This window comes from Eretmochelys imbricata, chromosome 3 (assembly GCF_965152235.1).
Source record: "Eretmochelys imbricata isolate rEreImb1 chromosome 3, rEreImb1.hap1, whole genome shotgun sequence".
Classification (NCBI taxonomy): Eukaryota; Metazoa; Chordata; order Testudines; family Cheloniidae; genus Eretmochelys; species Eretmochelys imbricata.
Genome location: NC_135574.1, coordinates 111,685,646 through 111,699,026, shown reverse-complemented (window position 1 = coordinate 111,699,026; position 13,381 = coordinate 111,685,646). Strand labels below are relative to the sequence as shown.

The 13,381-nt window shown below is 38.0% G+C and overlaps 1 protein-coding gene across 7 annotated transcripts in view; it reads right to left on the bottom strand.

The window, feature by feature from the left end:
• The window catches only part of STXBP5 (syntaxin binding protein 5), a 189,638-nt gene that overhangs the window by 87,260 nt on the left and 88,997 nt on the right, over positions 1 to 13,381 (bottom strand). For all 7 annotated transcript variants that reach the window (XR_013345657.1, XM_077813176.1, XM_077813177.1 and 4 more), the window contains 2 exons: positions 12,744 to 12,867; positions 11,748 to 11,826 (listed from right to left, as the gene is read on the bottom strand). Coding sequence is in view for 6 of the 7 variants with exons in the window: in XM_077813176.1 (XP_077669302.1) it covers positions 11,748 to 11,826; positions 12,744 to 12,867 (203 nt within the window). In the remaining variant the exon portion in view is untranslated. The remainder of the gene's footprint in view (positions 1 to 11,747; positions 11,827 to 12,743; positions 12,868 to 13,381) is intronic.

The following is a 13,381-nucleotide window of genomic DNA, read 5'->3' as shown; positions in this document are numbered from 1 at the left end:
TGAGGGTAAATGGGCTGTACTTGGCAGGGTTTCTTGTAAACCAAAATAACTATACAGTTGACAACAGTATCCAGGAAATCCATCAAATATATTTCTACTCCACAATTGACTCAACCAGAGGGGGGGGGGGAGAAAGCAATGGATTTAAGGCATTTAAATGACATAGTATCTCCAATATGAGAAAAAGGGAGTCACAATAAAATGTGCTGCAACAATGCTGAGGTTAGAAAAAGAAGGGTGTCAAAGTAAGACTATTCCAGGTTTGTATTGCATTACTTTGCATATTGTAGTGAATGAAATAAATCAAAAAGTTTACTACTAAAAGCAGATCCTAATATTGAAATGACAGTGTAATATAATTATGTTTGCTAATTATGCACTTTGAATAAGAACATGAAATTGAGATATGCAATAATATAAAAATCAAATGTATGATTACATAATTGAGAGCTGTATACAACCTTTTATGAACCATTTTGGAAATTATTTTAGATGCCTGCCAACCAGGTTGGGTAATTACATTTTGCCTACCTAATTTTCTCTTGTAGTTTCAATTAGGAATAAGTTTTTCACTTGTGGAATCACTGCTATGAAGGATTACTGGGAGCTGTTAGAAATTTGTGGTTTACTGCAGAAGCGGTTCTACTTCAGAGAGAGTTGAAGTGGATCCTTATAAATTTACACATTAATTTTACAAATGATTTTGGCATCTTTTGCTATAAATCACTATATAAACTTATGGAATTACACAATATCGTTAAAAATTTAATGTAAACTATTAAAAAGGAATCTAGACTATATCATGCAGTTTGGAGCAAGACTACAACAGTATGACTGAGATCACTGAGTAACCTACACCTACAGGATGTTTCTGCTGTGGTTTAATTAATCCATAACGGGTAAGCCTACTCCAAAAATAAGGCAATCAAAGACTTTGTCAAAGCCCCATTGAACATGTAGATGGGTGAAGGACTGGACTATGTGTGATGCCAGGCCATTACCACTGTATAATTCACTTTTCAGTCTCGGAAGCATTATTATTATTATAAATAGGGTAGAAAATATGTGGATAAAGGCCCTCATTTAAATTTGGATGAAAGACCTTCATTTAGGCCCTCTCCTAAAACACACTTCTGCAATGGTCAAAAGGTTCAAAAAGCTAAACTTAAGTTACCTCAACCTCTGTACTTCCCAAGTCTTTTAATGTTAAATTATATCTTCAGGGGAGGAACTGAATTTTGTATTTTGTAGAACCAAACACAGTGTTGGTACTTAACCAAAAAAAAATTTACTGAAATTTATAAAAGGTGAATAGCAAAGTGAAAAGGAAAGTTGAGTTAAGCCCAGATTTATGTGCCGAATTCTCTACATGTATATTGTACCTGGATATTGTAAAATCTGTGTAAGTTACTCTACACACACATGCACAAGACCACAGTAACAACTATAAGCCACAGTGGGATATGCATTAGTAGGCTATTCCTGCATTTCTCTGGTGGTTGAAGTTACAAGGTCCTAAGGAGTGCTCCAATAACCTACTGAACATCCTCATAACTTATTACTATATAAGAGAAAGAAGAAGGTCAGTGTGATGACTAATAAAGCAGACTGCATAACAAAATTCCAATACAGATACTGGTTGACACAAATTTATTACTTAATGGATTGTTTAAAGGGGAATGAAAAGAACCTCTAAGTTTCCCCCAATCTAGAGCATCAAACAGAGTTCCTTCACAGCTAGACTTCCATGTGGCTGGACTTTACAAAAATGAGACAAGCCATTTACAGTGCACACCTCACTTCTCTACAGAGGAAAAAGGACAGTAAACTATCTGAAGTCCTGCATGCCACAGGGGGCTACAACAGTGGTACCCTCAACTCACCAAACAATATTGTTAATCTATCCAACCACACACTTAGCCCGGCAGAAGATTCTGTCCTATCTCAGGGACTCTCTTTCTGCCCCACCACCCCCACAAACATGACACAGTTCTGCGGTGATCTGGGTGCCTACTTTCGTCATCTCTGACTTAAGGAATATTTTCAACACACCACTGAATAGTGCACTGACCCACAGGAACCCTCCTACCAACACTACAGGAAGAAGAATTCTGCATGCACTCCTCCTGACGGTCGAAATGACAGACTGGACTTCTACATAGTGTGCTTCCACAGACATGTACAGGCTGAAATTGTGAACAAACTTCATCACTTGCCCCATAACCTCAGCCGAAAAGAACGCAATGCCATCCACAGCCTCAGAAACAACTCTGACATTATAATCAAAGGGGCTGACAAAGGAGGTGCTGTAGTCATAATGAACAGGTCGGATTATGAACAGGAGGATGCCAGGCAACCCCCCAATACCACATTCTACAGGCCACTATCCTTTGACCCCACTGAGGAGTACCAAACGAAACTATACCATCTACTCAAGAAACTCCCTGCTACAGCACGGAAACAAATCTACACAGACACACCCCCAGAGCCCCGACCAGGGGTATTCTATCTGCTACCCAAGATCCATAGACCTAGAAACCCTGGACGCCCCATCATCTCAGGCATCGGCACTCTTACAGCAGGATTATCTGGCTGTTTGGACTCTCTCCTCAGACCCTATGCTAGCAGCACTCCTAGCTATCTTCGAGACACCACTGACTTTCTGAAGAAACTATAATGCATTGGTGATCTTCCTGAAAATACCATCCTGACCACCATGGATGTAGAAGCTCTTTATACCAATATTCTACATGAGGATGGACTACAAGCTGTCAAGAACAGTATCCCTGTTGAGGCCATGTCGCACCTGGTGGCTGAGCTTTGTGACTTTGTCCTCACCCACAACCATTTCAGATTTGGGGACAACTTATACCTTCAAGTCAGTGGCACTGCTATGGGTACCCGCATGGCCCCACAGTATGCCAACATTTTATGGCCGACTTAGAACAACACTACCTCAGCTCTTGTCCCCTAGCACCCCGCCTCTACTTGCCCTACACTGATGACATCATCATATGGACCCACGGGAAAGAGGCCCTTGAAGAATTCCACCTGGATTTCAACAATTTCCATCCCACCATCAACCTCAGCCTGGACCAGTCCACACAAGAGATCCACTTCCTGGACAACACAGTACAAATAAGTGATGGTCACAAACACCACCCTATATCGGAAACCTACTGACCGCTATACTTACCTACATGCCTCCAGCTTCCATCCAGACCACACATGATCCATTGTCTACAGCAAAGCCCTAAGATACAACTGAATTTGCTCCAATCCCTCAGAGACAAACACCTACAAGATCTTTATCAAGCATTCTTAAAACTACAATACCCACCTGGGGAAGTGAGGAAACAGATTGACAGAGCGAGATGGGTGCCCAGAAATCACCTACTACAGGACAGGCCCAACAAGGAAAATAACAGAACACCACTGGCCATCACGTACAGCCCCCAGCTAAAACCGCTCCAGCACATTATCAACGATCTAGAACCTATCCTGGAAAACGATCCCTCACTCTCCCAGACCTTGGGAGGCAGGCTAGTCCTCGCTTACAGACAGCCCCCCAACCTGAAGCAAATACTCACCAGCAACTATACACCACACCACAGAAACACTCACCCAGGAACCAATCCCTGTAGCAAACCTTGTTGCCTACTCTGTCCCCATATCTGCTCTAGCGACACCATCAGAGGACGCAACCACATCAGCCACACCATCAGAGGCTCATTCACTTGCATGTCTACTAATGTGATATATGCCATCATGTGCCAGCAATGCCCCTCTGCCATGTACACTGGCCAAACCAGACAGTCCCTACGGAAAAGAATAAATGGACACAAAACGGACATCAGGAATGGTAACAAACAAAAGCCCGTAGGAGAACACTTCAATCTTCCCGAACATTCTGTAACAGATTTGGAAGTAGCTATACAGACTTCAAAGAGAAACAGCAGAACTAAAATTCATTTGTAAATTTAACACCATTAATTTGGGCTTGAATAGGGACTGGGAGTGGATGGCTCATTACAAAAGCAGCTTTGCCTCTCCTGGAATTGACACCTCCTCATCTATAATTGGGAGTGGACTACATCCACCTTGATCGAATTGCCCTGTCAGCACTGGTTCTCCACTTGTGAGGTAACTCCCTTCTCTTCATGTGTCAGTATATTTATATCTGCATCTGTAAGTTTCACTCCATGCATCTGAAGAAGTGGGGTTTTTACCCACGAAAGCTTATGCTCAAATAAATCTGTTAGTCTTTAAGGTGCCACCAGACTCCTTGTTGTTTCAGCTAGACTGGGAGATCCCTAACTTCTACATTTCTGCAGGCCTTCTGACTACTACTCCTGCCCTGCCACTCCTATATAACCAGAACTTCTGGGTAATCCAGTGCAGGATCCCAACAGAACACATTAATTTTACCAAAAACTCCTGCTGGGCAGTTAGCCATGACAGCTGGACTGATTGCAGCCAGAATTCTCCCAGCAATCTTAGTTTGTGACTAGACTAAGAGTTTGGATCTATAATTCCTAATGCATGCCACTCCACCAATGAAGGCTACCGTGTAGACAGGCTCAGACAATTTTACCATCATGTTAATAAAATTAGATTTCATAGTGGTAGCTATACCTGGACCAGGACGTACCTTTTCAACACTACAACTTTCACAAACTCAAACAGTGAAGCAGCATCTGTTGGAAATTACTGGTCTGAAAAATCCCTGCACAGACAAACCCTGAAGGGTAGGCTGGGTAGTCTGGCTGTATGGGGCTATGTTTTAAGCCCGTTTGTCAGATATTACTGCAGGTACAATCACACAGTCACATGACTCAATAAGAAATGAATAAAGATTAAATCAGTGATTCTGAATTGGTTTAGCTAATGAACTACTGCATTTTTAAATGCTTTTGAAATCAAAGGGAGAAGTGAAGGAAGGTATGGACAGTTAGAAATGAATGCAAAGCTTGCCAATATAAAGCTTGACATAGACAGCCGGTAAGGGAATACTTTAAAAAAAAATGCCACGTAAAAATCAGCAAATCCCAATATATATTCCAGGGTGTATAACAAAATGAATAAACTTATTGAGCCAATGGCAATTCTTTTGAAAGATCATAGTGGAGACGTCTTCCCTCCAAAATATCCCCCCAAGCCCTACACACCCTCTTTCCTGAGGAGGCTTGAGAATAATATCCTAACCAATTGGTTACAAATCAAAGACCCAAACCCCTGGATCTTGGAACAATGGAAAAATCAGTCAGGTTCTTAAAAGAAGGATTTTATTTAAAAAAAGAAAAAAGAAAAAGAAAAGGTAAAAATCATCTCCGTAAAACCAGGATGGAAAATACTTTACAGGGTATTCAGATTCAAAACACAGAGGATTCCCCTCTGGGCAAAACCTTAATGTTACAGAAAACTTAACACAGGGAAAATTCACATAAAACAAAAGATAAACTAATCCACCTTGCCTGGCTTACCTGTACTGGTTGCAATACTGGAGACTTGGATTAGGGTGGGTTGGAGAAGATGGATTTCTGTCTGGCCTCTCCCAGGCCCAAGAGAGAACAAATATGTAAAAAAACCAAAGAGCACAAAACAAAAGCCTCCCCCCACCCAAGATTTGAAAGTATCTTGTCCTCTTATTGGTCCTTTGGGTCAGGTGCCAGCCAGGTTAGCAGAGCTTTTTAACCCTTTACAGGTAACAGGATGTTGCCTCTGGCCAAGAGGAATTTTATAGCACTGTATACAGAAAGGTGGTTACCCTTCTCTTTATATTTATGACAGGCCCGGCTTGACATAAAGTTGGTGTTGGTCCTGCTTTGAGCAGGGGTTGGACTAGATGACCTCCTGAGGTCTCTTCCAACCCTAATCTTCTATGATTCTATGAACATGACAGAATATTCTAATCAAAACCAAAGCAAATGTGACATAAGTATGAATAAGTAATTTTTAAAGCAAGATTTTGAGTTAAGACAAAAACTAAACTAGTTAAAGCACTAATTGGAACCGGAAACAGCAATATGCTAAACTGAGGTGTCCAGTGAACTGTTGTTTCAGGGATTAGTGTTAGGCCTTGCTTTATTTAAACTTCTCTATTATCGATATGGAAGATAGTGTTATCACATTAGTGACATTTTCAAATAGGGTGGATAAAAATCAGTGATTTAAAAAAAAATTGAAAACATCGTATTTTTTTGAGAAAATGCTTTTTGAGGAAAAAACTTATCTAAAGGTAGTTTTAATTAAGATACATTATAGCTCAAAGATATCTCATCATGGAATAGGGATTATAAATTCTAATTCTATAATATGAGACAATATATTCATGTAATGTTTAAGAAAAGTTTTGTAAATGAGTGCCAATACGTCATGGATTAGGGACCCAATTTTATGGGGTTTCAGGGGCTCCTGTATAGATTATTTAGGTTAATCTTTCTATCTACCTAATGGGACTTAGTGCTCAGTCTAGAATAGGGGTTCCCAAATTTGGTTCGCGGCTTCTTCAGGGTAAGCCCCTGTCGGGCAGCGAGACACTTTGTTTACCTGAACTGCAGCCACTGGGAGCTGCGTGCAGCCGTACCCATGGACACTCAGGTAAACAAAACGTCTCGCGGCCTGCCAGGGGCTTACCCTAAACAAGCCGTGAACCAAGCTTGGGAACCCCTGGTCTAGAAGATACCATCAGAGATGCTTAGTTTTGCAGTTCTCAAACTGTGGATTTGTGTCTCCAGAAATAATCTGCTTGTTAACAGCAAAAATATTTTAAAAGAAATAAATAATATACAGAGGTGAGAAACAACAGACCTCAACCCTATTGTCACTGTAAATTTACATGTACACTCAATCCCTTATCTCTCTCTAAAAGTGCAAAGTTTCAAATAGTTCAATGAATAGAACATTGTTGGGGGACGAATAGATCTGGATAAGGAGAAGAAGTCTGAAGATAAATGTGAGAAGGGAGGGACAGGCAGTAGAAACAAAAGTGAAGCTGTTTGAGCAGCATATGAGGTCTGAGTGTAGCCTTCATTGATTTGAGATCTAACATATCATTCTCTCACTAGAAGGGAAAACCTATAATGGAGCAGGCCATAATAGAGATCCAGTTTGGGAATATTTTAATGAAGTTCCTCTCCCTGTAAGACAGGCATGCGTGCAAAACGCAAACAGTGCAACAAAAAAATTCAAGGCTTGGCTGCCTGAATGAAACATCATGAGAAGTGTTCCTTCTCAGGAGGAAACTGCGTTGAAGATGATGAAAGGAAAATGTCTGAACATGCAGGATCTTCAGGTTGGTAAACTTTTTTATTTCATACTTCTTTCGTAAGGACTGCCTGTCTTCCTTCTGGACTATTCTTGAATTCTCATCTTTGAGCAAAAATGTAGTTACTCTATTGTTCTATCATTTTAGATGCAGTTGCGATAAAAAATAAATGGCTGAAATAGGCAGATCTTCCTTTTACAATTTCACCTTTAAAGTAGTACTGAGTGTCAGTGAATACAATAAGTAATACTAAATGAGCAGTATGGTAATAATAATTAAATAACTGCATTGACTTATTTTGTTTAGGAGAATCCATCCTCAACGTACAGGATTCTGAAGACTATTCACCTTGAAAATCACCATCATTTCCTATAGTTTCAGATTTCAGAGTAGCAGCCGTGTTAGTCTGTATCCGCAAAAAGAAAAGGAGTACTTGTGGCACCTTAGAGACTAACAAATTTGAGCATAAGCTTTCGTGAGCTACAGCTCACTTCATCAGATGCATTCAGTGGAAAATACAGTGGGGAGATTTATATACACAGAGAACATGAAACAATGGGTGTTACCATACATATACACACATACACAGTAACACCCATTGTTTCATGTTCTCTGTGTATATAAATCTCCCCACTGTATTTTCCACTGAATGCATCTGATGAAGTGAGCTGTAGTTCACGAAAGCTTATGCTCAAATAAATTTGTTAGTCTCTAAGGTGCCACAAGTACTCCTTTTCTTTTTCCTAATCTGATGAGAGTTTGTGAACAAAATCATGAAAAAATAGATGGCACTGTCACAGCCAAAGTTCTCAACATTTGGCTTTAGAGAAATGTTGTACACATGCTGAGAACCCTGAAGCCTATTTCTGTAGCCTTGAACAAAACGCAGGAAAATAGCTGTTTTATTGCCGACAGTTTTCAAATTTGGAAGGAACTGAGTGAGATCTTAAAAAGAGAAATATGCAATGACAGAGCTAAATTACAAGCATTAAAAAAACGAATGGGACAAGCACTGTCACCAGCTCATTTTCTTGCAAATATTCTCCATACTTGGTACCATGGTCAAACCTTAACTGCTGAAGAAGAGGAGTTGGCTATGACATGGACATCCAGCAATCATCCCTCCATAATGCCAACTATAATAAACTTCAGAGCTAAGGGTGAACCATTCAAGAAATATATGTTTGCTGATGATGTTTTAAAGAAAGTCACACACCAGTGAACTGGAGGAAGTCACTTAAGCACTTGGATTCAGAGACTGTTGAAGTGATCATCTCACTTTTAACAGCAGTAGTTTCTTCTGCCTGTGTAGAAAGAATATTTTCTTCCTTTGGACCAAATTGAGAAATCTTTTGGAACCTGAAAAAGCAGGAAAGTTTGTTTTTCTTTTCCAGATTATGGACAAACCGGAAAATGAAGGTGAAGACGACTGAATTAGCTGCAGAAGCCAATATTTCTAATTTCTCATGTTGACCTGGGTGACAGTCTATTTAATTTTTAAAATATATTTCATTTAACTATTTAGTTAAATAACTTTAACAAAAACAAACCAGATTTTAAAAAACTTGAATGTTTAACTACATTCAAATGCTTGTTTTGTTAAAATATTATATGTTTGCTGTTGAAGAAAAAATCCAGAATATATAACGTCGTTTTAGTTAAATAAAACAAAAACAATTTAAAAGGTCTGTCTGGAGATGTTCTCCTCCTAATACAGCATGGAAAGAAAATCCTCCAAATATTAATGATTAACCTGTTAAATTGGAGATAGTTCACCTCCCAATGACTTCATAAGTATCTGCTTCAATTACCTTTGGTAAATGAAATAACCAAACAATCATTCATTTTCTGATATAGCTGTAAAACTAATCTGAAAAGTCTTCAAAATAAACGACTGTCATAAATATAAAGGGAAGGGTAACCACCTTTAAAATCCCTCCTGGCCAGAGGAAAAAACCCTTTCACCTGTAAAGGGTTAAGAAGCTACGATAACCTCGTTGGCACCTGACCACAATGACCAATGAGGACACAAGATACTTTCAAAGCTGGAGGGGGGGAGAAACAAAGGATCTGGGTCTGTCTGTGTGATGTTTTTGCTGGGAACAGAACAGGAATGGAGTCTTAGAACTTAGTAAGTAATCTAGCTAGGTATGCGTTAGATTCTGTTTGTTTAAATGGCTGAGAAAATAAGCTGTGCTGAATGGATATTCCTGTCTTTGTGTCTTTTTGTAACTTAAGGTTTTGCCTAGAGGGATTCGCTATGTTTTGAATCTAATTACCCTGTAAGGTATTTACCATCCTGATTTTACAGAGGTGATTCTTTTTACTTTTACTTCTATTAAAATTCTTCTTTTAAGAAACTGATTGTTTATTCATTGTTCTTAAGATCCAAGGGTTTGGGTCTGTGGTCACCTATGCAAATTGGTGAGGATTTTTATCAAGCCTTCCCCAGGAAGGGGGTGTAAGGTTTTGGTGAGGATTTTGGGGGGGAAAGACGTTTCCAAATGAACTCTTTCCCAATAATAAATACCGATTAGACGTTTGGTGGTGGCAGCGAAAATCCAAGGGCAAAAGGTAAAATAGTTTGTAACTTGGGGAAGTTTTAACCTAAGCTGGTAAAAGTAAGCTTAGGAGGTTTTCATGCAGGTCCCCACATCTGTACCCTAGAAGTTCAGGAGTGGAGAAGGAACCTTGACAATGACTTTAAAAATGTATAGTGTGTACCTCCTAAAAATGAAACCTACGTCTATCTCTGAGTTGTGAAGAATATGTATTATGGTTATCACAACCAACAAGAATGCACTTTTATGTAGAAAACCATGATTAAATCGAGTCTTCCTGACTAGTGATTTAAATCAATTTGATGTAAATCAAATCCACCCTGTTTTCAAATGAGAATAAATTTGACAGTGTTCTGAACATCATCAAGCATGAAAAATAGCATAAAAGGACAGTTTTAAGGTAAGAAATAAAGGTAGGGAACAAGTTGAGATTCAACAACAAAACACAACAATGGAAAAAGCAAAATCTTGGAAAAATAAATACAGTTGGAAAGCTGTACTAACAGGAGAGGTTGTGCATAGTTAAGCTTGTTTGATTGCAACTCTTATCTTCTTTAAACCATGTCAAAATCAGTTAAAGTCTGCATGCTGTAAAAAAAACTTGTTACATTGTGGAGTTTTCAAATGACATTTTTCAAATAACTGTTTGCAGTGTGAACACTTCAAATTGCCGAATTTTTATCTTGCTGCATCTTTTCAGTTATTTATAGCATAATTTGGGTCAGAAGCTTGGACACAACAGTTGAGTTGTCAGTTTTTTTAACATATCATGACTTCATGATTATTCAGTGTTTTTACTCCCTGTGGTAAGGAAATACCTGGACAGATGTAGACTGCTGCAAATAGTGCAATAAAACAATTGTTCTCGACTGGGTCAGGGCTTTTCAAAAAATTGGGACTTGGCTTCAAAACCTTAAACCTCCATTTAATTGACTTTAAAGAAAGAAAAATGGTTCATATAACATTAAAATTAACTGTAGAGCATATCAATATATATGGAAGCATTTGTTAATCAGCAATTTTCAGTAGTCTTATTTACTTTGCAAACATTCAAGCAATACAGAAAGCAAAAAAATAATAGAAGGTACAACAAATAAATCAACAGAAATAAGATGGAGATTATTTGAAAATTGAACATCTGCAAATAGCTCCAAAGATTTCCATGAATATTATGATTTTAAATAGCACCTTTCACCCCAAGCATATCAAAATGCTTTACAACTGTAAATAAGAAACCCCTCATTGTATATAAAAGGATGAAAGTCTTCCATTAAGTTCGAGTGACAAGAACATGCTACTCAATATGCAGTAATGTCATCAGAGCCTCTTGTTGGAATTACAGCTTTATTATGTATACACAAATATACATAATTATGCACAGTGATTGTATAAATTACTGCAGCATATGAAAAGAATTCAGCCATACTCCAAACTCATATTGAAAAAAAGTTACTGATGGTCTCATTACTAGATAAAGTTAGCTTAATTCTTCAAAGGAACAGATTTCCCTTAAAACTTAGTACAACTGAAAATTTACTTAACTTGCTGCCTATTTATCAGTTTTTCTTTAATGTTGCTAAAAGGTGGAACATGTAATCATGAAGATTTAAAAACAGCAACAAATACTATTTTATCACATTTTTATATTTTTGCCAGCCCTTTGGTTTTAAAGAAGGAGCATATAGCTATGGAGCATTCATCAACATGTCATTTTTACCTATTCTAGTCACACATATTTTAGAATAATGGTTATGTTTTACCCAACAGTAACTATAGTTCATCACTTACTACTGCTTTTCAGAGGTTCCCAAGCTCAGTGACATTGGGTACATATCCCACAAATGAGAAGATACAAAGGACATTCTCAAAGACTACAAATATAGTGTTAAGAGTCAATTGACTTATAAGCAAAGTCTTACCCAGCTCTAGCTGTTTTGTATTCCACTTTTAGGATAGGTTTGCAAGGTTCTGGCTTCTTCCCATCTTTTAGCTGCTTTCCTAAATATATATATATATATATATATTTTTTTTTTCATACATTAAACGTTAAAAAAAATCTGTAATGTGCTGAAATCTTATGAAATTATTCTTTTAAATAAATTACAAATTAAAATATGCACACAAATTATTACATCATCACATACTGTATTTTATGCCTCAATATAATGCAAAAGTACAATTAATATTGACAATCATGTAAACATGGAATGTTTGTTTGGGACAGCCTTCAAAAAGCAATATGGCAGAAACCAAAAATTTTTTTTCCCTATAATGTAGTTCTACTCTGAAAACTGATTAAAAACAGACATTAGAATAAACAGAGGGAGCTGATCTAGTGACTAAAATTGCCATTTTTACAAAACCTATTCCCAGAGAAGAACCACACTTATATCTTGATTTCCTACAAAATGGCAATGCAAACTATTTTATTTATTTGAACATTCAGTATACCTTTCATTAGGCTACTAGTTTGGTAATGGGCATATTTGCTTTAAAATTCTAGAATTTCATAGCACAATTTTGATTTTCCAAGAATTCACACAGATACTTGCTTATCCACAGAAATATTTTAAACAATACATGGATTGCAACATTAAGCACAATGCAAACTTTATGTTCATTCATCTGTCTAGCAATTTCCAAGAAATGCACTCGAGATGTTTCTGAAGTCTTAGGAAGGCACTGATTTACATTATTCACATTCAGAAGTTTATTTTCATAAGGGCTTGAGACTTTTTGTAAACAGCTTGGATTTTGCAGAAGTTATCATCATACACCTAGGAAAAAACTCCTTTTGCTAGGGGAGTAGTTTTTAAGTTCTAGAATTAAATAAAACAGGATTTTATAGAAAGGTTTAATGACATATTTCCAGTGTAAGAACTGCCAGACCCTGTGTGTATTCATTCTTTTCTTACCATGTGGAGTGATTGTCTGAAGTGGCTTGGCAGGGGATTTTATATTCCATATGGTCAAGGTGCCATCTGAATGGCTACAAATGAACTGTTTTCCTTCATGGTGCCAAGCAACAGAGTGAATAGCCTGCATAAAGAAATAAAAGGAAGAATTTAGAGTCTTCAGCAGAAAACCAGCAACTTAAAGGGCATGTCTACACTACAAAATTAAGTCAACTTAAGTTGGGTTGACCTACAGCCACTGCAGTAATTAAATTGGCTGTTCACGTCCACGCTACACTCTTTCTGCCAGTGATGCACGTCCTCACCAGGAGCATTTTCATTGACTTAAGTGGGACATTATGAGGGGCTGATAAAAATAGCAATAGGCGATGTAAGCAACACAGTGTCTACATGGACACTGCATCAACCTAACTACATCAACCTAAGCGCTACACCTCCCATGGAGATGGTTATTAGGTCAGTGTAGTGGGTAACTTACATTGGCGGGAGCTATATTGTAGTGTAGATGCTGACAGAGTTAGGTTGACGTAAGCTGCCTTATGTCGACCTAACTCTGAAGTGTACACCAGGCCTTAGTGTGGTCTCAATTCCCCCTTCTTAAAGAAGATCACACAAACACCAAATTTTAGTGTTAAAGT